The 26,164-nt window shown below is 41.4% G+C and overlaps 1 protein-coding gene across 1 annotated transcript; it reads left to right on the forward strand.

Annotated features, from left to right (window-relative positions):
* The first annotated feature begins 1,941 nt into the window (after nt 1-1,941).
* On the forward strand, nt 1,942-26,164 carry LOC131138541 (neuroligin-3). Its single transcript, XM_058087525.2, has 7 exons — nt 1,942-2,005; nt 8,257-8,879; nt 12,240-12,299; nt 14,307-14,456; nt 15,118-15,303; nt 19,416-20,205; nt 24,324-26,164. Exons 2-7 carry the CDS (start codon nt 8,399-8,401, stop codon nt 25,111-25,113), a joined length of 2,457 nt encoding a protein of 818 aa, XP_057943508.2. The 5' UTR covers nt 1,942-2,005; nt 8,257-8,398; the 3' UTR covers nt 25,114-26,164.

Consider the following 26,164-nt stretch of genomic DNA (forward strand, 5'->3'; position numbering starts at 1 on the left):
TCACTTCTCTGAGATTGCTTTTGTGTGAACAATGCACAAAAACGTTTATTTTTTGGGGTTAAAAAACAATGTACAGTAAAGTCTGGTTATATCGATATCGGTTATAACAAATTACTACTTATTACGATACTATTTTCATTTCCCGGCAAATTTCTAGTCTTTTATGATACGATTAGTTCCGTTAGTACGATACCCGGTTATTATGATAATCCGGTTACTACGATGCCCTTTTCATCTCCCGCCAGCCAATTTGGTCTGCTTATATCGATACAAAAGCAGCTTAAATCAATCTTTGCTTAAGGATTTCAATACCAAAAAAGAACACGGCGAACGGCTGCTTCCAGTCAACTTTATTTTTCACACTTCCACCACCAGAGCGCAGCACACACACCGATTCCCGCACTTCCTGGTTCACAGGTCATGCTCAACCCGCCCGAACCAAGCGATTGCAAGCGATAAAAAGATATCTGAATACAACACAATTAAATACATGTATTTGTACGCTTGTGTCTTCGTTGGAATAGGTGTGTATGCTACTATGTCAGTTGGTTCTTCTGTTGCAGGCATGTGTTTGGCCAGCTATGTGGGGCGGGTTGAGCATGACCTGTGAACCAGGAAGTGCGGGAATCGGTGTGTGTGTGTGCTGCGCTCTGGTGGTGGAAGTGTGAAAAATAAAGTTGACTGGAAGCAGCCGTTCGCCGTGTTCTTTTTTGGTATTGAAATCCTTAAGCAAAGATTGATTTAAGCTGCTTTTGTATCGATATAAGCAGACCAAATTGGCTGGCGGGAGATGAAAAGGGCATCGTAGTAACCGGATTATCATAATAACCGGGTATCGTACTAACGGAACTAATTATATCATAAAAGACTAGAAATTTGCCAGGAAATGAAAATAGTATCGTAATAAGTAGTAATTCGTTATAACCGATATCGATATAACCAGACTTTACTGTATATTTTTTACCTGCATTCAGGTCCTAATCTCTGCATCCTCGAACCGAGAAACTCACAAGCCGGACCGTGACACTACTAGGACATGACAAAAAGCCCAAGCTGTCAACTTTGTTGTCCAGTGCAGCTCTTAAAGCATCAAGGAGTAAGGTCTACTGATGTACTATCACACAGCCACACCAGCTGTTACACTGTTCCAGTGTTTATGATTACAGTCTTTCTAATTGATGCAAGTATTTTGGATTTTGAATCATTTCTGTAAGACACATGGTCATGATCTTAAAGGAACTTGGTTTTAATTTTTTTCTGTCTTGGACTCCTGTCACACCTGTACTCAGGACATTTACCCCCGCACCCCCATACGCCTCTCTCCCACTCTGCTTATTAAACTGGAGTGTAGCCCGGTGGCTTGGGCCTGTCATTAATTTGCAAGGCTTTTCAACACTGCATTAGTGCTTGTTACTTTTTCTAATATCAAAAGAGCACAACTTGTACCTTTTTTTGTTTCAAACACCGCTTATGAACAAATGTACATGTGGTATAAAAAGCATAAAAAAATAATATATTCCTATATAGACTGGCTTGTTTATCAGACAAAAGGTGGGATATGAGCACTATATGTGTGTGTGTGTTGTGTCCGACTCTTGGGTGTTTAGTTAATGGTTTCTAAATCAGGATTTTTCTGGGCTGTTTTGAGGGTGAATCTAATGCACTGGCGTATCCCGGCGGTCGCCTAGCAACGCGCGGCCAGTGGGCGCCGTGGAGAGAGATCTCTATGGTGGGCGCTCCATTAAAACCGTTGGCGCTCCTGACCTTGGCGTCGTGTATGCGCAAAGCCTGCAAGCAGCGCACACTGTGCAAAGCAGGAGATGTGTGATGTGAGGAGAGATCTGATGTAGGCTCTCTATACAGGATACAGGGAACCGGAGGCGCCCGATCACTTTGGTGGCCATTGTCTCATCGCTGAACCGAGCTGGGGTTGAGGGGGGGGGGTGGGTGGGAAGCAATGGAGGACATCCACAGATGGAGCGTCTAACAGCGTCTGGAAAAGCAGGTGAGTTAACCTCATGTGTTTCCGTGTAGATCTGTTTGAAAATGCATTGATCCTGTGGCTGATCGTTCGCTACTTCGCATATGCATATTTATTAATACAGCATTCTGGATCAAACAAGCCATTACTAATGTGTTCCGATCCTATCTGGGCTGTGGCTTACCCCCCCCACCACCCCTTTCTATGGATCCACATCATTGCATTAATTAAAAAGCACTAATGATCACATGAAGCTACATGTCCTCCCCAGCTATTAGTTCTTATCATTGTAATACACTATTTAGGGACATTTAGGGATTCCACTAAATCGGTTTGGATGTACACACATGTCAAATTACAAGGGCATTGGGAGCCAGGTGATGTTGTCTGACATTGTAGTGCTTCCTAATTGCTTGCCTTTCCAGAGCGCACCCCCCTCTCTCCCTTCCCAAACCCCCCCCCCTCAGGCTCCAGCAGATTCTGATCAATAAGATGTCCTCACGGATTTTTTTATTAGTGGCAAATAGGTGTTGATTTGTGTGCCTGTCATTGATGTAGATGTAGGTTTCGTAATGGTGGAGAGTGAAACATGATTGGAACAATCATTGTAATTTAAGTAGAAGCACGTCCGTGGTATATATAGTGATTTATACTGGTCAGGTCCCAGTAAGCCCCCAGGGGGGACCCTCGCTCTGATGCATAAACATCTGCGGCTCCTTGCAATAAAACGTTACGGTTCATGGAGGTTTACATTTTTGAACCTATATATAAATATATAGAAATGACCCAGTTGCTGAGTTATAGGCAAATAAATCCAGAATCGTGAATTGCTCCAAAAAAAAGTGTGTAAACTTAAATGGCTTACTTTTATGACACAGCTTATTTGATATGAGTCATAAAGCCTTTCTCAACATCTGTCCCGTCACAGATTACAAGCTGGAAATGCCCCCCACCCCATCCCACAACCCCTACTGTATGTATGGTATTCAATAAGCATATCTGCAGTCAGATAAAATGCTGTAACGTTGCAGCAGTAAGTGGAAACATGGAATGGAAAAATGCTAATCTTTTAAAGCAGTGGCATGTATTATTCAATAGGCTGATTTTAACAATACATATCTTTTCAAAAACGAACCAAATGTAATTGGTGATGCTGGTTCTCTTCGGCTGCAAAGTATTTTTTTTTTCCAAACAAAAAATACGTACGTAAGAACACCACCAGCTAGAGTACTACATGTTACTACTAGTGCTTTAAAAGAACAGGTTGAACTAGCCATGTGTCGATATTGGCATTAAAAGGAAATCGGTTAACATCGGTATCATATTTTCTGCCGATAAAGATGTCAGCACATGAGTGATGACGTGCTTCCGAGGTCTGTAGGTCTTCCGATGTCCGCAGTCTGGAAGTTTTGCCTTTTGATTACCAATGAATATTCATTCATTCATTTTCTATACCGCTTATCCTTACGAGCGTTGCGGGCATGCTGGAGCCTATCCCAGCTGTCTTCGGGCGAGAGGCTGGTCGCCAGCCAATCACAGGGCACATATAGACAAACAACCATTCACACTCACATTCATAGCTATGGACAATTTGGAGTCGCTAATTAACCTAGCATGTTTTTGGAATGTGGGAGGAAACCGGAGTACACGTGCACGGGGGAGAACATGCAAACTCCACACAGAGATGCCCGTGGGTGGAATTGAACCCTGGTCTCCTAGCTGTGAGGTCTGCGCACTAACCACTAGACCTCCGTGCCGCCTAAAATCATCTTTCATCTTCTTTTATTGGAATGTTCTGTGAAAAGCTAGCGTATGGAAAGATCCTTTTTGGCTAAAGGGTATGATCATACATCTTAATTCATGCCAACAAAGCAGGCCTCAGGCAGGGATGAACAGTAGGCCGTCGTTGAACGCCCCCCCCCCCCCCCCCCCCCCCGTGATATTACAAGACTTGTCTCATTCTATGAAACCAACAAAGTGATGAGCGTTATAAAAAGTTAGGTGCTGCATGCCGCTATTTGTAAACTAGGAAAAGAAGAAGCAAGCTCGTCTATCGCTAATTAGTTCCTCGGGCGGCACAAATTGTCTCCCGTCTTAATCTTAAATAGGTTTAGCGGTTGGAAAGAGAGCTGCTTCTCAGCGGCAGTCTTTCACAATGCTGGAGGCAGCACTCGTCAATAAATTTGATTAGGTTAACAAGCTTGTTTTTTTCCATGTTCATTGACAAGCCGGTGAGAAGTCAATGATGGCCAAAAGTGCGCTCACTGCAGCCACGGACCATCAGGATTTTAAGATGGGGAACTTATGCAGTCATGGAAGGAGAACATTGTTTTCTCTTTTTGTTTGTCACCTCCAAAGTTGAACACAATCTATTATGTGTTGCTGGTTGACTTCCAAGTCAATAAAACAAATTTCCCATAGGAAATAATGCAAAGTGAATTAATTTGTTCCAGGCTCAAACTGCCACCATCATGGAACCTTATTAGCTGGACAGGCAATGTTTAAAGTCACATCCTTAAATGGGAATCCAGGGCTCTCCAACAAGTACCTTGTAAGCTACCTGAAAAGCTTCTGATTTTGAGTAAAGGGTCAAAGAATACCCATACATTTTCTATGCCTGTATGACACTGTTGATTTGGTCAACTAGGTTGTCTAAAAGGGCTGAATGATGGACAAGTGGTTAACATCTAGGGTTAGATTCCCCCTCTCGGGCTCGGGCGTCTCAGTGTGGAGTTTGTATGTACTCCGGGTACTCCGGTTTCCTCCCACATTCCAAAAACATGCTAGGTTAATTGGCGACTCCAAATTGTCCATAGGTATGAATGTGAGTGTGAATGGTTGTTTGTCTACGTATACAGTAAAGTCTCGTTATATCGATATTCTCGGGAGTCGGAAAAAATATCGATATAACCGGACTATCCATATATCCGATCCTGCGCCGAACTGCATTAAAAGTGGGCGGATCTTTGATATGGCATGTAATTTTCTCCTTGAGTTCATGGATTGCGTATCTAGCATGCTTTTGTACTACAATACATTTTGTACTACAGTAAATAAAAATAAACTTACGCTGTAGTGATTACCGGTTACCGGGACATAATTCACCCCGGAACTATCGATAGGGAAGGTGTTGCCACCCGGAGGGGTAGGCGCGAGGGACGGGTGTTTTCCGCTGTGTGTGCTGCACTCTGGTGGTGGAAGTGTGAAAAATAAAGTTGACTGGAAGCAGCCGTTCGCCGTGTTCTTTTTTGGTATTGAAATCCTTAAGCAAAGATTGATTTAAGCTGCTTTTGTATCGATATAAGCAGACCAAATTGGCTGGCGGGAGATGAAAAGGGCATCGTAGTAACCGGATTATCATAATAACCGTGTATCGTACTAACGGAACTAATTATATCATAAAAGACTAGAAATTTGCCGGGAAATGAAAATAGTATCGTAATAAGTAGTAATTCATTTTAACCGATATTGATATAACGAGACTTTACTGTATGTGCCCTGTGATTGGCTGGCGACCAGTCCAGGGTGTACCCCGCCTCTCGCCCCAAGACAGCCGGCATAGGCTCCAGCATGCCCGGGACTCGGTATAGCGATATAGAAAATGGATGGATAGTTGTCATAAAAAAAATAAGCGGGATGTTGAGCTCCAGTACATCCACACTATAAACAGGAAGTGGCAAATACAGACCCTCTCATCCAATTAAAATAACATTTAATGATTGATTTAAATGTTAATTTTCCCCATCGTCGATCGATGCCCATCTCCAATTTCCAGCTGTCAGAGCTTTTAGTATTGAACTTAAATGGCTCCAATAGACTTTTACGGCTTGTAAGCCCCCCACCATGTCTTTTAATTAACCTGAAATGATTCGGCTCTATACGAGGGTGTGTTGGTGCTTCAATTGGCTCATCACACATGTTTGTTTTGAGATTGTTAAAATCCTGCTCCCGACAGGGTCGCTTGGATGTGAAGCACAAGCATGACTTATCGTGATTTGAGAGATTTGGATATCTTTGAGATAAACGTCAATCGGAGAGCCTCCTCTCAAGTGAAGATGTTTTAATCTTCTTTCACTTTAAATGTGTTTTGGGCGAATTTTCTTTTACATAAGAGACAAGCGGCGTTTCACACCTTTTATCTATATGCTTCCACAGCATCACTGCGACATCACAGCAGATGGCTCTTTCGCATTCCTCCTCAACTCAAACACTGAGATCTACATACAGTGTTATTAGCATTTTTAGTCACTTTTGTCCTGAATACATTCCAATACGTTTGCAAGATGGAGTATATGTTTGTAAGGGTTCTGTGTCTATGTGGACCCCAGAAGCAGAGGATGACACGACGGCTCACAAAAAATATATACAGTCTTAAATGAAAAGGCAATAAACGCAAAAACTACAGTGCATGAGAAAGACTTGAACAAAACCTAAGCACTGTGACAAGCATGAGTAGAAAAAACAAACGACAAACAAAACCACAAGGGCGAAGCAACGAGCTGAGCAGAATGGCATCTTGAAGGACATAACTCAACAAACACGGAAATCCTGCAGAGAAGGCAAAGAAGCAAAAACTTTATAGTGTTGGTGCTTTATTGCAGCGAGATTCCATTCAAAAACACACAGACTGTCTGAAAGTATATTGGTCTAACACTCGGAATACGTAGTGTGCTTGAACACCTCAACAGCACAGAGTGCACAGTGCTTATTGGGATAAAGGAAGCAGACCCCCCCCCCCTCCACAACGTGACGACCTTGCACAACGTCAGCAGACATTAAGCAACATTCTTCATCATCATCATAGGTCGATATTATTGGACATTGCTAATAAATACTGTTATTTTGTGGTAAAGGGTCCTTTTTTGTGCTTGGAATTCATTCATTCATTCATTTACTACCGCTTAGGGTAAAGAATAGGTTGCAGGTGTGCTGGAGCCTATCCCAGGCGAGAGGCGGGGTACACCCTGGACTGGTCGCCAGCCAATCACAGGGCACATATAGACAAACAACCATTCACACTCACATTCATACCTATGGACAATTTGGAGTCGTTAATTAACCTAGCATGTTTTTGGAATGTGGGAGGAAACCGGAGTACCCGGAGAAAACCCACGCATGCACGGGGAGAACATGCAAACTCCACACAGAGATGGCCGAGCGTGGAATTGAACCCTGGTCTCCTAGCTGTGAGGTCTGCGCGTTAACCAGACGACCGCCGTGTCACCCTGAACTGTCACCTATTTGCAAAATTTACTATTTTATCATGTGATATGGGTCCCTTTGTAAAAAAAAAAAAAAAAAAAAAAAAAAGTAGGCTTCGCTGCACATCTTAAAAATAAAACCTGGAGCATTGTTGTGTACTTACCATGCATGTGTAAAAACCGTACAATAGCACTTCAAGGAGACACACGGCTCATTAGCACTAAAGCTACAGACACGTAACAGTGTGTTCCCATTACAGCACGCTAACCACTTGTCCACCATGCAGCCTTGCACTGAAAACTTGGTATGAAATTTGAAAACGTATACATGCATGACATGCTGTATTAATTTCATACTTTGCACGTTATTCTTATAGAGATGTTTGTGCCACATAAAAATGTGCAGTTTTCAAAATTGTACAGGCACCAGGTTTATTTAAAAATTTGGAGTCACCAATTAACCTAGCATGTTTTTGGAATGTGGGAGGAAACCGGAGTACCCGGAGAAAATCCACGCATGCACGGGGACAACATGCAAATTCCACACAGAGATGCCCAGCTAGCTGTGCGGCCTGTGCGCTACCCACTTGTTCACCGTGCAGCCTACTTGGAATGACCCTGGATTAAAAGAACAGCGACAGAGAAAATAAATAAGAAATTGTCTTGATTGCCAGCTTTTACAGAAAAATATCTTGTAATATTATTTAGTCTATCAATAATGTGCCGTACCGGCAAATGGCAAGCTATGATTGTTTTTAAGGCTAGGATTTACTGTTATTGATTGGCTCTTAAAAGGGCGTATATTTAAAGTCATTGCACTTTCCAGGGCAAAGACTTACCTGGCATGATTTAGTAAACCAAAAATAACATTTTTCTCAGAAGGACTTGTTGTTAAAGCAAGTAGTCAGGGAGTGTTTAAAGTGCAGCCTGGGGGCCTTTCGTGACCTATTAAACACCAAAAAAAAAAAACTTCTGATGTAATAGTGTACATATTGTTTGATGCCAGTATACCACTGCTACAACTCCTTTGGCTATATTTCGAACTTAAATATTTTTTCAATCTTTTCTTTTCAGATCGGTGCGTTCCGCACTGAAAGTAAGAATCTGTGGTGGTCCATTCATGGCAGAGTGAGTGATGTCTGTGTGACGAGCTCAGTGCAAAGGGCCCGAGCGGACACGCCATTGACACACACACACACACACACAAACACACACCATGTGGCTGGCTACGTTTAAAGACCATCTGTTGCCTGCGCACCTGCTACACCAGCAAAGGACTGTTACCATCACCCACTGTGCTCTTCTCTGGTGGATATTATGCTCATGCTGGTCATTTACCAAGGCGACAAGCCAAAAGTTCTACCCGACGGTCACCACCCAGTTTGGGAAGCTTCGAGGTCTGAGAGTCCCCGTGCCCAGTGAAGTGCTCAGGCCAGTGGACCAGTATCTGGGGGTCCCCTACGCCGCACCTCCGGTGGGTGAGAAGCGCTTCATGCCCCCGGATCAGCCCTCCTCTTGGTCGGGTATCAAGAACGCCACCCACTTCATGCCAGTGTGCCCCCAGAACATCCACAGCACTGTGCCAGAGATAATGATGCCCATATGGTTCACCTACAACCTGGACACAGTTGCTTCGTACATTCAGGATCAGAATGAGGATTGTTTATATCTAAACATCTACGCTCCGACGGAGGACGGTGAGTTGATCTATCGATTGCTGCTTTGTTTTTAATGACTGTTGATGATTGTGTGTTTTAATGCATGTGAATCTCGAGGCACCGTAAGGGGGGTGGGATGTGCTGACAAGGGCCTATTACTGAAAAGGGTCCTACAACATACAAAAACATTATTAATTCATAACATTGTCACGACACCACTTCATATCACATTCACATTGACTGATCAAGTCAAGATACTTTTAGCAAGGTTTTGCCTCTGTACTATGCTTTGCATAGAGTCTAGCCATTAGGAAACTACAGTATACGATTATTTCCCCTCTAGGACACATTAAGTGAGGTATTGCTGAGGTAAGGTAAGGTTTAAGTATTAGTCTGCTTCATTCCTGTGCGGAATTTTCAATAAGCACATCATATCCTGGCTGGTCGGACAGTTTACATAATCCAATGAAATCCTGTGTAATATTGCTGCTTTGGATGTTTGTAGATAACCACATATCGGTTATATCGAAGTACTGCTTATTACGATACTCTTTTCATTTCCCGGCAAATTTCTAGTCTTTTATGATATAATTAGTTCCGTTAGTACGATACCCGGTTATTATGATAATCCGGTTACTACGATGCCCTTTTCATCTCCCGCCAGCCAATTTGGTCTGCTTATATCGATACAAAAGCAGCTTAAATCAATCTTTGCTTAAGGATTTCAATACCAAAAAAAAAAAAACACGGCGAACGGCTGCTTCCAGTCAACTTTATTTTTCACACTTCCACCACCAGAGCGCAGCACACACAGCGATTCCCGCACTTCCTGGTTCACAGGTCATGCTCAACCCGCCCCACATAGCTGGCCGAACACATGCCTGCAACAGAAGAACCAACTGACATAGCATACACACCTATTCCAACGAAGACACAAGCGTACAAATACATGTATTTAATTGTGTTGTATTCAGATATCTTTTTATCGCTTGCAATAATCACTGTTTTTCATATGTACATGCTGGCGTTCGTTGTTTCGTGGTTTCTGCAATATTGTATAAGTTAAATCGTCGAAAACCGCCATATTTATTTGTACTATTTAGTCTGAATATAGCCATGAAAACATCATGACCAAAATATTATGTTCTCCTACTATCCGCAATTAAAATAGGTTCATCTTAATTTATTCACAAATAAGTATCTAATGAAATAATGCTTGCAGTGATACAATTTAGAAAGTTGCCCATTTCTATAAGGCACAAACATCCATATCAGAACAAAGTGTATGAAATTATAAACTGGGTTTGTTCAACACATCTCCCGTCACTTATTACTGTGCTGCAGTATGCTAATTAGATGAGATTAGATATTAAAGGTTGACACCTTGCAGTGTGATGCAGAGGAATCATCATGGCTGCCTGTTTCACCACTGAGCCTCAAACTCGGGAGGGAAATGACTTTGGGGTTTTTCTTTGCAAATTAAAAAATCGCATTCACCTTACATTCTCTTTTGTATTTTATGGAACCCCATCCTTGTTGAGACAAGGCGTCTTTTGGGGGCCAATTAGTGAGGTAGAGGAGTCAACTTTTGTCTCTTGGCTGAATCCGTCCTGGTTTTACACGGAGCGGAGATGTGAAATAAGGCAGCCAGGGAACATTATGACTATACAGTATGCCCTGAATCTAAACAATATTAGAATAATACTGGAGTTTTCTTCGCTCTCTAGTGCTGACAAATAGACTATAAACTATTCCACATTGTTTGAGTTTGGTGTGGAATGATAAAATCCTGTAAAAAAAAAAAAAAAAGCTGCATTTGGTTGAGCTTGCGTATGGAACGCAGCCCCCTGCGAGCTGTGGTAGCGTAGCAACAGCGCACAAACAGCCTGCTTGACAAGAAGCCGTCCAAAATGGTGCGGTCCACATTTAATGAGGCCCTCAGTCTGAGTGCTGACTAAAGGTCTCCTCACCTGAAACACGGCTTAATTAAACACTTCAATGCATGTTTGCATAATATATAGTTCAAAAGAAGCACATCCTCTCATTTGTATTCATGGTATGTACAAAATGCCCTCAGGTATGACATGATGTTGTTTGCAGCTTTTACTCGCTTTTATCACATCGTTGTCTGATATACTGTACAATCATACATTGGAACCTTTGATTTTGTTATTAGTTCTTTTCAAAAGGTTCGTAGAAAATCCAAACTTACAAAAACTGAGGCATAGAAAAATAATGTCAATTCAATTAGTCTGTTCCATATACACAAAAATTATTTTTATAGCATTTTACACGCAGAAAACAATTGAAAAATAGAGAGATAGAACTTACATCCTGGTGCGATGAAATTCTTTATCGAAATGCTGGCACTCGCAACTTTTTTTTTTTTTTTTGGCCCCGTGGGGTGTTATTTTGCAGCCGCAGGCAATAAAAAAAATGCACATGTAGGTTGCGTTGCTTGGCCATTTGATTTGGCGATTTAGTGATACACCGCAGGATTAGTTTGCTAGGTGCAATATTGTATGAGATTACATTTTAGCAAAAATATTCAACAAAAATTCAAAAAATTTGGTTTTCATATGCCACATCCACAATAAGTTTCATTCATCCCTCATTTCGAATTATTTCACATTTTACAAGAAAAACTATAATTACTTTCCATAAAATGTATTTTTTTGTGTCCGGAACAGCTTAATTGGATTTACATTATTTCCTATGGGAAACATTGCCTCAATTTTTGGACCTTTTGGAGCAAATTAATAACAAAAAAAAAAACACTGTGCCATTGTGCTGACTTAAAAAAAAAGATAATGATCAGTTCTGACACATTACCCTTGTATTATCGTCCTTATTCATGTTTACTGAGAGGTGTACCCACAGTGCAGTTCCACACCACTGCAAACCATCGCCCATTGTTCAATAATCATATTCATAATACATCAATGCAGCCCTTGCATTGGGTCTCATTATCTTGTGTACCTAATATTATAACCATGCATGTATGGACCACCCGCTGTGCCATACAGATTCAGTCATCCCAAGCTGCAGCTTTCAACAATAATTACCCGTACAAACATGGATACAACATGGGTCATTAATTTTTTCATGCCGCGCACACTAAGATCACAGGGGTATGCAGGAGTCTATCCCAACTGACGTTGGGTGAGAGAGGGTACACCCTGAACTGGTTGCCAGCCAATCACAGGCCACATACAGACAAGATATTTGTGGAAAATGACAGCGAAAGGGATGGGCTGTTTTTTTGTGCATTATTTATGGATTTTTTGTGTTTGCTTTGTTTGCTTGATTGTGCAACATATTGAATGAGACCCCCCCCCCCCCCCCCGGCATGCATATTTCAATTCAATACTTGTGTTTTTGCCTTCATGTCATTTGCAGGGAGCCTACACAAGAAAAAGGGGGCATCTTTTTCACACACCGAGACTCACATATCAGAAGGTATTGTTATGTTTTATGTTTTGTGTATACTTTTCACAGAATCTCTTTCATTTCACTTATTTTCACTCATTTTTTATTAGTGTTATTATTTCAGGGCAGGCACATGAGCTTGGAAAAAAACAAACAAGACAAATATTCAACAATGTTAAGCAGAAAACGGCATAAAATAGGCTGTGTGATGTAGGAGAAGCATCGGCCATTTTATGCTGGGCACTAAAACATTTAATAGAAAAACAACCCATTTTTACACACTTTGAGATAACTTTCATAGTGTGCTGCCTTCCTGCCCAAATATGTTGTCTTCACACATTTAAGCTTGTGCATCCATGTATACTCAGCTCTAAAATTCCATATTCATCCCAGCTGAGGCCCAAGTGTATATCAATATTTTGTACACCCCACTTCTCATATGATTTGGTTTTGGTCGACAATGTTTGCCAATATTTTTGCCATTGTTTTTATTTACTACAGTAAAGTCTCGTTATATCGATATCGGTTATATCGAAGTACTGCTTATTATGATACTATTTTCATTTCCCGGCAAATTTCTAGTCTTTTATGATATAATTAGTTCCGTTAGTACGATACCTGGTTATTATGATAATCCGGTTACTACGATGCCCTTTTCATCTCCCGCCAGCCAATTTGGTCTGCTTATATCGATACAAAAGCAGCTTAAATCAATCTTTGCTTAAGGATTTCAATACCAAAAAAGAACACGGCGAACGGCTGCTTCCAGTCAACTTTATTTTTCACACTTCCACCACCAGAGCACAGCACACACACCGATTCCCGCACTTCCTGGTTTACAGGTTATGCTCAACCCGCCCCACATAGCTGGCCAAACACATGCCTGTATAGAATCTATACACACGAGAGAAACCACGAACGCAGTTGGTTCTTCTGTTCATCATTTGTAATTATGTCACATTGTTTTCCGCATGGGGCTGCATGGCGGACGAGTGGTTAGCGCGCAGGCCACACAGCTCGGAGACCCGAGTTTGATTCCACTCTTGGGCATTTCTGTGTGGAGTATGCATGTTCTCTCCGGTTTTCTCCGGGTACTCCGGTTTCCTCCCACATTCCAAAAACATGCTAGGTTAATTGGTGACTCCAAATTATCCATAGGTATGAATGTGAGTGTGAATGGTTGTTTGTCTACTCCGCCTCTCGCCTGAAAACAGCTGGGATAGGTTCCAGCCTACCCATAACCCTTGTGAGGATAAGCGGTAGAAAATGAATGAATAAATGTTTGACACATGCAAAACAATAATTATTTTCTATGTAATGTAATTTTTTTCCCATATTTTTAGGTGTCATTGGATTGGGATTTGAAAAACTATAATATAGTTTTCAAACACTGTAGCAAAATACAGTAAAGTACAGTATACTGTAAATAACCTGCCTTGGGGCCAAAGAAAGTCGCAAGTGCCAACAATTTGATAACATCATGATCCCACCAGAATTATTTTTAATACAATATAATTATATAATTAATAATATAATAATATAATATAATTATTTTAATATAATCATAATTATTTTGCATAGTTTTCTGCATGTGAAACAATTATTAGTCTCTATAAAAAATATTTTTAAACATTTTTGGGTATCTATGGGTATTTATTTATTTCATATGTTTCAGTTTCGGACCTTTTGGAACAAATTCCGAATGAAACCTGAGGTACCACGTCACTGGAATGACTACTTTAGAAGAATAAATAACAATGGTGACCAGATATGGTGGAGAGCGTCATCGCTGCTTTATGACCTGCTGAGAGATTAATTCACACACTTGCCTCTGAGTGTATTTTACCATGTATTTTTTTTTATTGTTATCGCAGCTTCCAAGCTATAAATCTGCCACCTCGGCTTGCTTCTTTCCGCAGTGTGTAACCATACCTCACATGGATGTAATACAAGGTTTTAACAGGGTTCTGTTCATCTTACACTTTTTCCTGCCGCTTTTGTTTGCTCACAGTGTGTGTGTGTGTGTTGACTTTGCAGATATAAGGGACTCGGATGCTCGACCTGTGATGGTATACATCCACGGAGGCTCCTATATGGAAGGCACCGGGAACATGATGGATGGCAGCGTGCTCGCCAGTTATGGAAACGTTGTTGTCGTCACGCTCAACTACAGAATTGGAATATTAGGTAATGAAAACGTCTCAGTGTGCTAACCTTTAATGGTGCTTCATATGGATAATTAGTTTGATCAAAGAGAGAGTAAACTTTAACACCTCCAATTAATTTCCACTTAAATTGCTGGAAGAGGCGTTAGAGTGTAAGAAAAACACAGATGGATTGATTTGCATACAAATGTTGTCCTCAGAGGGAAGGAGATATTAAGTATTATCACAGCATGTGTTGCACATTGTTTCATTGTGAAAGTCTGACATGGATATACATGTACATAATTAGCAGGCTGGTCATTGAAGTATTCACAAGAACTCACAAGGTCAAGATAATTTGCTGTCCTCGTGTTTAGCATTCAGAAGCCGTGTGTTGTCCCAGCGCAGGACCGGGGGAATAAGGTACAGGCTCGATTCTCAGCACCGGTGACCTCTGTGTGGTTTGGTGAAAGGAATTAAAAGAGACAAGTCCCGGTAAAGGATTTATTTATTTATGCACATTGAATTTTATGAAGTCACTCTTGCGAGGAGGGCATTCAGGTTTGATGAGCGGAGATCCCGCGCCATAACTGCCGGAGGCGACTGTTGCAGTGGTCAAGACACTGCAGGAGACAGAGATGGCATATTTACATGAGGGGAGAAGTTGGATTGCTTCTTTTGACTGGCACTCTTCCATACGCCAGGCTTCCTTAGCACCGGAGACCAGGCTGCAAAGGGGAACTATGGACTTCTGGACCAGATTCAAGCGCTCCGCTGGATCAGTAAGAACATTGGATACTTTGGAGGGGACCCGGGGCGCATCACGGTTTTTGGATCTGGAATTGGGGCTTCCTGCGTGAGCCTTCTAACACTTTCCCACCACTCAGAAGGTACGATTAGCCATCAAGTCATCATTTTCATCGTGTTTGCATCATTACACATCTTTTAAATCAAACAAGCGTAAATCTAATGCATATTTATAGCTATTACCTTTGCATGCCTTAATAAATACAGTAAAGTCTCGTTATATCGATATTCTCGGGAGTCGGAAAAAATACCGATATAACCGGACTATCCATATATCCGATCCTGCGCCGAACTGCATTAAAAGTGGGCGGATCTTTGATATGGCATGTAATTTTCTCCTTGAGTTCATGGATTGCGTATCTAGCATGCTTTTGTACTACAATACATTTTGTACTACAGTAAATAAAAATAAACTTACGCTGTAGTGATTACCGGTTACCGGGACATAATTCACCCCGGAACTATCGATAGGGAAGTTGTTGCCACCCGGAGGGGTAGGCGCGAGGGACGGGTGTTTTCCGCTGTGTGTGCTGCACTCTGGTGGTGGAAGTGTGAAAAATAAAGTTGACTGGAAGCAGCCGTTCGCCGTGTTCTTTTTTGGTATTGAAATCCTTAAGCAAAGATTGATTTAAGCTGCTTTTGTATCGATATAAGCAGACCAAATTGGCTGGCGGGAGATGAAAAGGGCATCATAGTAACCGGATTATCATAATAACCGGGTATCGTACTAACGGAGCTAATTATATCATAAAAGACTAGAAATTTGCCGGGAAATGAAAATAGTATCGTAATAAGTAGTAATTCGTTTTAACCGATCGATATAACGAGACTTTACTGTATATCATGTATGTACAGTGGCACCTCGATTTTTGTTACTAATTCATTCCAAAATGTCCAAAACATACAAAACACACACAGTTTCAATCCAATTCATCCATTATTGTATTGTATTATTGTATCTGTAAAATTGGCATGCAATCTGCTATTATTATTTATTATTTCATATTTATATTTAAATATTTTAAAAATAATAAAATATTATAATAATTACAATAAAATTAAAATAATTAATATAATAATTAGCATTCATATAATAATTATAATAATCATAATAGTTCTAATAATAATTATAATCTAATAATAACAATAATAATAATAATTATTATTATTATTATTATTATTATTATGTGCTTGTGTCCCTTTTTTCAGGAGCACTTTGTAAACAACAGACCATGTCAAAAAACGAAATTGATAAAACCATCAAAAGGTTGGCTCAGGCCATGATGCCAGGTTGTATGTTGAGTTTAAATGAAATACTTTGGAAAGATTGGGCGAGCCGTATTCAAACACTTGGCGGGCCGGATGTGGCCCCTGGGCCGTAGTTTGCCCACCCCTGGACTAGTTTGTTATGTGCAATGTTGTCCAATAACCGAGGCAGTGGATGAAAATCGGGGCAAATTTGTCAAATAACTAATCATACAAGCATTGAAAACCCCAGGTTTGACTGTACACATCTTTCCAACAATCAGATTTGTCAGAAAGTGGTCAATAATGAAGAGGGAATATGAAATAAAATATATTGAACATAAAATAGAATATTAATAAGAATGAATCATGTTGATATGGGAGTTGGATAAAGTGTCTCTTAGTGGAATATATGATTTCTTTTATAATCAATCTAATCAGCCTAAAAGCTTTTCTTCGTTAAATGTCAAGGTCTGTGGCCGACATAATGCCATTCTTCTTTTTAGCCATTTTAGCCTTTTTTTATTCAAAATAGTTGATTTTGCAGTCAATCGATCTTAGTTTTTACCTCTTGACATTATTTGAATGCTGTCAAATGCTGCAATTGACGAAAGGAAGGTTATAATTTGGCGTACATCACAGCATGAGCTGCACGGTGGACTAGTGGTTAGGCTAGGATAGGCTCCTGCTCAACCATGACCCTGATCGCATCACAGCATACGACAGCAATTTTCCTGATACCATGAAAGTGGTGTTTCCCAGCATGCCTTGCGACACAAATTTATTTTTAAGACCACCAAACAGAACAAGTACATGTTTAGAGTAGTTGTTGTTTATTATAGTAGTGGTTGCATATGTGTGTTTACTTACCTGTTATTGCTATGATCCTTGTCAGTGTCCCCTCCCCCACACTGTGTGCTTGCCCATTTAAAGAGCCTCCTCCCTTAAGCAGGCTGACCACTACACTGTAATTAAAGGCAGCAAACTCTAGATACCCGTGATTAATAGTTATGCAGTAATGTTTGTAAGAATATAAAATCAATGTTTCAACCACAGTATTGCAATAAGTACTTTCATAACACATCATTTGGTGTGCACTTTATCCAGTGCTAGAATCAAAGGAGTGCATTTTACTTGTTGCTTATTGGGAGCGTTCGTCCTCCCCTTGAAGCTGGCCAGAATTACAAGCGGAGCAGCTTATGGTGTTTTTCATCAATGACATAGACTACACTGAGGCTGCGGCAACTGTCCTTTGTGAGGTTTCCATTTGATGCCCTGGCTCTGCTGCAGCAGATGCACAAAGGCTTCTAGGGCTTCTTTGAAGCAGGCAAGATAGCAAGTGGCCTAAAAAATGTAAATAAATGACGACGCCGGAGGAAGAAAGTGACGCTATTCGAGTAGCAACACCTAGAACTTAGCCTGTGACTCCATGCACACCACTTGTCGTCATACGAGATTGACGATATTGACGGAGTCCTGTAAAAAAAAAGCTACAAACCTAAACCCATTTAATAAAATACGACTAATAATACTAAATAATAATACAGTAAAGTCTTGTTATATCGATATTCTCGGGAGTCGGAAAAAATATCGATATAACTGGACTATCCATATATCCGATCCTGCGCCAAACTGCATTAAAAGTGGGCAATAATGCACTCGACATTGTTCTATACTATAGAACAATGTCGAGCAGCTTAAATCAATCTTTGCTTAAGGATTTCAACACCAAAAAAAGAACACGGCGAACGGCTGCTTCCAGTCAACTTTATTTTTCACACTTCCACCACCAGAGCGCAGCACACACACCGATTCTGCAACAGAAGAACCAACTGCGTTCGTGGTTTCTCTCGTGTGTATAGATTCTATACAGGCATGTGTTTGGCCAGCTATGTGGGGCGGGTTGAGCATGACCTGTGAACCAGGAAGTGCGGGAATCGGTGTGTGTGCTGCGCTCTGGTGGTGGAAGTGTGAAAAATAAAGTTGACTGGAAGCAGCCGTTCGCCGTGTTCTTTTTTTTTGGTATTGAAATCCTTAAGCAAAGATTGATTTAAGCTGCTTTTGTATCGATATAAGCAGACCAAATTGGCTGGCGGGAGATGAAAAGGGCATCGTAGTAACCGGATTATCATAATAACCGGGTATCGTACTAACGGAACTAATTATATCATAAAAGACTAGAAATTTGCCGGGAAATGAAAATAGTATCGTAATAAGTAATTCGTTATAACCGATATCGATATAACGAGACTTTACTGTATATGAAACAAAATGGCATTATATGTACTTTTCGAAAATAAAAACACTTTTTTGTTTCTTTGCTCTATTTGCCCTTTATTTAACCTACAAATGCATCAGATCATTTTTGCCTCACCCTGTATATTACTATCACCATTAAATGCTTTGACATCGCATAGTGGCCAGCGGTGTGTAGGCTTGTCAGAGACATGCAATCAAACATTTTGATGTCACAGTACATGTGTGAGTAATGGATGAAGGGGAAACTTCACCTTCACCACCTTAGTGAAACAAAGCTGCAAACTGTTCATTAGTTTGCAGTCATTTGCACACAGCAGTGACAGCACATGAATCAAACGCAGGCATCGACATAGAGATGTGTTATGATTTACATCATTAAATCGAACCGTCATTCTTCTTTATCAGTTAGTTTCTTCTCCCAGCTTCCTATCATTGAGGCCCAGCTGGCTAATATTCAATGTACACATGACATATAGGCTGCCTTAGCTTTTGTCCACCTACATATTCCGCTTACAAGCCTTTGATATAATCATGAATAGCAATTACTTTAAATCAGTAAGGGCGGGGTGTCCTTAAGGTTTGTGCCAAATGATAATAGGACTCATGCAGATGAGATGAAAGCACTAACCACTGTTCCCTTGGCTTCCCTTTGTGGTTTTTTTTTTTTGTGTTCGCAATTCTGTGCTCCAAGGTTTGTTCCACAGAGCCATCATTCAAAGCGGTTCAGCTCTATCCAGCTGGGCTGTCAACTACCAACCAGTCAAGTACACTCGCATGCTGGCCGAGAGGGTTGGCTGCAACGTGTTAGACACGGTGGACATGGTCTCCTGTCTGCAGAAGAAGACTGCCAAGGAGCTGGTGGAGCAAGACATCCAGCCCGCTCAGTACCGCGTGGCTTTCGGTCCCGTGATCGATGGCGACGTTATCCCCGATGACCCAGAGATCCTGATGGAGCAGGGCGAGTTCCTTAACTATGACATCATGCTTGGTGTCAATCAGGGTGAGGGACTGCGCTTTGTGGAGAACGTGATGGACCTTGAGGACGGCGTGTCTGGAAGCGACTTTGACTTTGTCGTATCCGACTTTGTGGACAGCTTGTACGGCTACCCTGAAGGGAAGGACACGCTGAGGGAGACAATTAAATTCATGTACACAGACTGGGCTGATAAGGACAATCCGGAAACCAGAAGGAAGACCTTGGTGGCACTGTTCACGGACCACCAATGGGTGGAACCGTCAGTGGTGACGGCCGACCTGCACGCCCGCTATGGCTCACCCACTTACTTTTACGCCTTCTACCACCACTGCCAGAGCCTCATGAAGCCTGTGTGGTCCGATTCAGCGCACGGGGACGAGGTGCCTTACGTGTTTGGCATCCCCATGATTGGCCCAACTGACTTGTTCCCTTGCAACTTCTCCAGGAATGACATCATGCTCAGCGCCGTGGTTATGACTTACTGGACCAACTTTGCCAAGAGTGGGTGAGTAACAGTAACAGTAACAGCTGCCGCATCACAATCTCATTTAGTCTCTTATTTTACAGTCCGGCGCTTTTAAATCGCCTGATTTCGATCGTGCCGCTCTTATTTATTTGGATACTTTCGACCTTAAACTTGCGCTGCTTCATCACCGTGATTAAAAGACTAGTATTCCTCAGGAAGTAGTGTGCCTAATTAAGGCCGGTCTTAACTCTGGCTGTCATTTCTTGTAGCCTTAACTCCCTTTCTTCTTTGTTAGTTCACACGCACTCACACGTGAAGAATGGCGCAGTTTTAACCAATTACTGTCAACTCTTGGATCCATCCTTCTTTTCATTGCTCAGACAAACATTTCAACTTACATTGCATATTTTGAACCAACATTTGACAACCTTTCTATACCTCAAGGTACAGCAGATGTGTCCGGGGGGGGGGGGGGGGATTTGCGTCCCTAAAACACAAATTCATCTAAAGGTTATTTTCAATATCCAAATGATCTCTTCTTAGAAAGCACCGTGTGTATTTAATTGTCTTTCCAGACAATTATTTCCAGCGGGCTGCACGGTGGGGAGTGGTTAGCACGCAGGCCTCACAGCTAAGATAAGATATGCCTTTATTCGTCCCTCAGTGGGGAAATTTGCATTGCACAGCAGCAAGAGTACAGAGTCAGTTAAGCAGTACAAAATACACAATATAGAAAAATAAACAATATAAACAACCCAAGTACAGTAAAGTCTTGTTATATCGATATTGTCGGGAGTCGGAAAAAATATCGATATAACCGGACTATCCATATATCCGATCCTGCGCCGAACTGCATTAAAAGTGGGCAATAATGCACTCGACATTGTTCTATTATATAGATCAGTTGGTTCTTCTGTCTGGCTTAACTAACAAGTCAGCGAATTTCCGAACGAACGGATCAACCAGTAATGTAAAGTTTAAAGAATCTGCCCCATTCAAAATACAAGTGCTCCGCCCCAAACTAAAAATACTAAAACAATTTCTTGATTTTAAGTCCAGGTCTGTACAGGACTGTGTTGGGGTCAGGACCTGGGCTCTGGTCCGCCAGTTAGTGACTCCTGTTCTAGAAATGTGACTGAAATTTTTAAATTAACCATGGCCTTCATCAAAACATGACATAGGATGGCTAGGGACACACAAAAAAGACTGATATAGAATATATACAGTATATATATATATATATATATATATATATAACCAGTTTGTAATTAGACTGATATGGAATGTTAGTCCATAGTTTCATACTGTACTTGGCACATTACTTTGTTCAAAACAGATGCAGCTTTCCAAAATATATGGTTTCTTTTGATAGTAGGAGAATTTGCCTTATTTTCACAAACTGATTATTTATTTATTCATACACGAGAGGCAGGAAGTACTTTAAATGTTAGTGCAGACCTGCCAACATGTACACATTTATAGTACTCGACATGCTATTTCACTTTTTAATACGCTTCCATGCTCTCCTTTTTGTTGGATTTTTCGTGCGTTCAGTTTGAAGTTCAGTCTGTACAGCACAGATTAATAAATAGATATTATAATTTTTTCTAGTATTTCAAATCAGATGGGTGTGAAAAAATTTTTGTTCTTTGGCCCGGCTTTGGACACCCCTTGTTATAAAGATACAATGATCTGAATGTTTAGTTTTAGGATCAAATTGGCTATATTCACACTTAAATGCGGTTCCTCCGTAAAGAAGATGCTGCATATTAAAGAGGCAAACATGTATTGATCGGAGTACAGCAAGCAACTGCTGTATGTAATAAACATCAGCATATGAATAAAGCGATCCGTGAATACTCAACCAAGAAGACAAGGCAGTACAAACTGTATGGTTGTGGGCTAACGTGTAGGAGTGTAGCATCAAGGGGATACCGAGTCCATGAGGAGAGGCGGGTGATATTACACAATCCCAAACCTACTTGGTTATGTTTCTGCTTGTTTGATTATGCCAACAGTGAAACTGCAGGCTTACCATCGCTGTACTGTTGCAACATTGTTATACGCTGTTCCCAGTTACAGCCATGAATTATAGTACACAGGTGGCACAGTCATTAGTTCCCCTTTGTCAGCCGTGTTTATTTACCGCCCCTAAAGGCGATCTGTCTTGGAAAACGCAATGAGAAGATGGAGTATCCTGGATGCACAATTGGGCACAGTCACGCTGGAGTAAAAAAGGGTCTTCTCTTAGCTTTTCCCACAAAGTTGGAAGTGTACAATTTTCCAGGAACAAGAGTCAATAGCAACAGTCGATACTGTAAGAATTTGGCATAGGTAGAAAGGATACAGCAGATTTGGCACGGGGACACAGCAAATATTTAAATCCAAGCAAGATTAAATACCATATTGACTAGAATATAAGACGACCTTGAAATCTTTCAAGGTCTGTTTTCCGAGAAGGGATGCTCTGATTGATCGGTCGGACGATTTCTATAAAAAACGGAATATGCCAATAAATGCCAATCATAAAAACTATTTCAGGCTGCATGGCGGACAAGTGGTTAGGATGCAGGCCTCACAGCTAGAAGACCCAAGTTCAATTCCACCCTCGGCTATCTCTGTGTGGAGTTTGCATGTCTCCCCGTGCATGCGTGGGTTTTCTCCGGGTACCCACATTCCAAAAACATGCTAGGTTGATTGGTGACTCCAAATTGTCCATAGGTATGAATGTGAGTGTGAATGGTTGTTTGTCTATATGTGCCCTGTGATTGGCTGGCGACCAGTCCAGGGTGTACCCCACCTCTCGTCCAAAGACAGCTGAGAGAGGCTCCAGCACCCCCTGAGACCCTTGTGAGGATACATTCATACTCACAATTCATACCTACGGACAATTTGGAGTCACCAAGTAACCTAACAAGCAATGCGATTAGTTTGGAGTTTGTTTTTGTCCCAAATGACATGAGCTCATTATATGGAGAAGGAATGTATGTGTGGGGAAGTATCATCACAACACTAACCCACCCTCTTCCCAAACTGAACAGCCAAAAAACTTGGAAACCCCCCCCATCAAAACGTTGAAACGTTGAATGGAAGTTTAGCAGAGCATGCTAGTGCTGCTGTGTTTGTGACTCAGGCTGGATGAGTGTTTTACTACTTTAATGTAAGCGTGTTTTCACAAAGCCAGCTGACAACATGTAGATTCTGAGTTGGAAAAGACAAAAGGCATGTTTATTCTTGCACCCAGCTCGTCTTAGCATCAAGACTGATTCTTAACACACACAACACACTTCCGGTGTTCAAAATAAGAGCACTGTATACCATATATTACAGTATGTAATTGTGTAAACAAGATAAGGGTGTCCTAAAAATATCCTACATTAATCATACCATTGGAATTACATCTGTGACTACATCTTCATTTAGAAGGGAAATAAACAGGATCGGCAACAATGTCAAATACAGTAAAGTCTCGTTATATCGATATCAGTTAAAACGAATTACTACTTATTACGATACTATTTTCATTTCCCGGCACATTTCTAGTCTTTTATGATATAATTAGCTCCGTTAGTACGATACCCGGTTATTATGATAATCCGGTTACTACGATGCCCTTTTCATCTCCCGCCAGCCAATTTGGTCTGCTTATATTGATACAAAAGCAGCTTAAATCAATCTTTGCTTAAGGATTTCAATACCAAAAAAGAACACGGCGAACGGCTGCTTCCAGTCAACTTTATTTTTCACACTTCCACCACCAGAGTGCAGCACACACAGCGGAAAACACCCGTCCCTCGCGCCTACCCCTCCGGGTGGCAACACCTTCCCTATCGATAGTTCCGGGGTGAATTATGTCCCGGTAACCGGTAATCACTACAGCGTAAGTTTATTTTTATTTACTGTAGTACAAAATGTATTGTAGTACAAAAGCATGCTAGATACGCAATCCATGAACTCAAGGAGAAAATTACATGCCATATCAAAGATCCGCCCACTTTTAATGCAGTTCGGCGCAGGATCGGATATATGGATAGTCCGGTTATATCGGTATTTTTTCCGACTCTCGAGAATATCGATATGACGAGACTTATAATAGATGCGTGTTTAGCGTGTGTAGTTGTTGACATGACTTCTTTTTGTCAATGTTGTTACTTTAGGGATCCAAACAAGCCCGTCCCCCAGGACACCAAGTTCATCCACACCAAAGCCAACCGCTTCGAGGAGGTGGCCTGGTCCAAGTACGACCCCTATGACCAGCTCTACCTGCACATCGGCCTCAAGCCTCGCATCCGTGATCACTACCGCGCCACCAAGGTGGCCTTCTGGAAACACCTGGTCCCACATCTCTATAACCTCCACGACATGTTCCATTACTCATCCACCACCACCAAGGTAACGCCGCTGGATCCCACTCACTCCACTGGCAAAAGATCCGGCGGCACGGGTCGACCTCCTATGTCCACGGGCCAAAATAGTGACGAGAGTGGGCGAGAGATGGGTCCTCTGATCATGCCCAACCCCAGAGATTACTCCACTGAGCTCAGCGTCACAATAGCCGTCGGGGCGTCTCTGCTCTTCCTCAACGTGCTAGCCTTCGCCGCTCTCTACTACCGCAAAGACAAACGCAGCCGCCAGGAAACATCTCAGCAGCCGAGCCCTCAGCGTGACAGCAAAGGAAACAACGTGGGCCATGCCGCCACTGTGGATGAGACCCTGTCCAGGAACCAGTGCGAGGCCCTCCACAATCCTATACACGTCTCTCCCACTTTGGACTACTCTCTCAGCCAGCGCCGCTCTCCTGATGACATCCCACTCATGACGCCCAACAACATCACCATGATCCCTAACTCACTCATGGGCCTCTCTAACATGAGTCCATACAGCACCTTCCCAGCTGGCTACAGCTCTGCGGGCCTGCCCAGCACCCACTCCACCACGCGGGTATAAAACACTGTCACATACACGAAAACACAGAAATGTATAGCTGTATTTAGGATGTTTAGATAAAATAGGAATGTTTGTTTTTCTTTTCCAAGCAACGTCATAACAGGAAGTCATTTTTATGTTCAACGACGGCAGGCAAAAAAGATTTTAAAAAAAATCTCATTTTCCACTTTGGCTTTTTTGGAACTTTACCTGGACTGAACTAATGATCATGTTTATACAGTCGGATTTGTATGGGAAGCGCTTTCTTAATGTCTATTTTCATCAAGTGGAGCTACCGGATGTCACAACTCATCACAGATTAAGATGAGATGTGGGAGAAGTACAGTGGGGGGGGAGTATTATGAAGCTATTTTATACATATTTCTCATTGCTTCTTATGAAAATGTATTTTTACTGCAGTTTCTTTAAAACGCCTTCACTTAATGAAACTGTACAGAAGTACAGGTCCACATGAGCAAGAGTATCTCCAAACTTTATATTAGCGCACCCATGCAGGGTGGCGAGTAGGTGTACTACAAAAATGTAAATTAGGCATTCCTATCAACAAAAAAAAAAAAAGTGTTTTGCATATGTAGTGGTGTGTAATTTATTGTAGTCTATCTGAATATCTTTGCTACTTTTTTTTCCTTTGGAGTATTTCTTCTTTTGCTTAATACATGGTAAGAATATAACCTCTGCTTCACTAGAAGAACTCTTTAGGCTTGAAATGTGTTTTCTTACTCTAACAAATTCTTTTGCTTGTTTGTACAGAATAACATCTTATTGTTATTTCTTATTGATATTCTAAACGCGACACTAAAAGATACCTGTAATTACATTGTAATTGTATGTATCCCAACGCAATTACTGGCATTGAAGATGTAGTTTCATAAAAGCGACGTGTCACTGCTTTTCAAAGTGGTTTGGACTTTGGCCATAACGACATCAATCCTGGGTTCTCTTATTTTCTCAAGGACATGATGGACTTTAAACTCTCAGTTCTTTCAAGCAGTCATAATGTGATTTAACCTATTAAACAATTTTTCCAACTAAAGATGAGTCTTGTCAGAAA

Source organism: Doryrhamphus excisus, linkage group LG21 (assembly GCF_037039965.1).
Source record: "Doryrhamphus excisus strain RoL-2023G ecotype Guam linkage group LG21, RoL_Dexc_Guam_v1.1, whole genome shotgun sequence".
Taxonomy (NCBI): Eukaryota; Metazoa; Chordata; class Actinopteri; order Syngnathiformes; family Syngnathidae; genus Doryrhamphus; species Doryrhamphus excisus.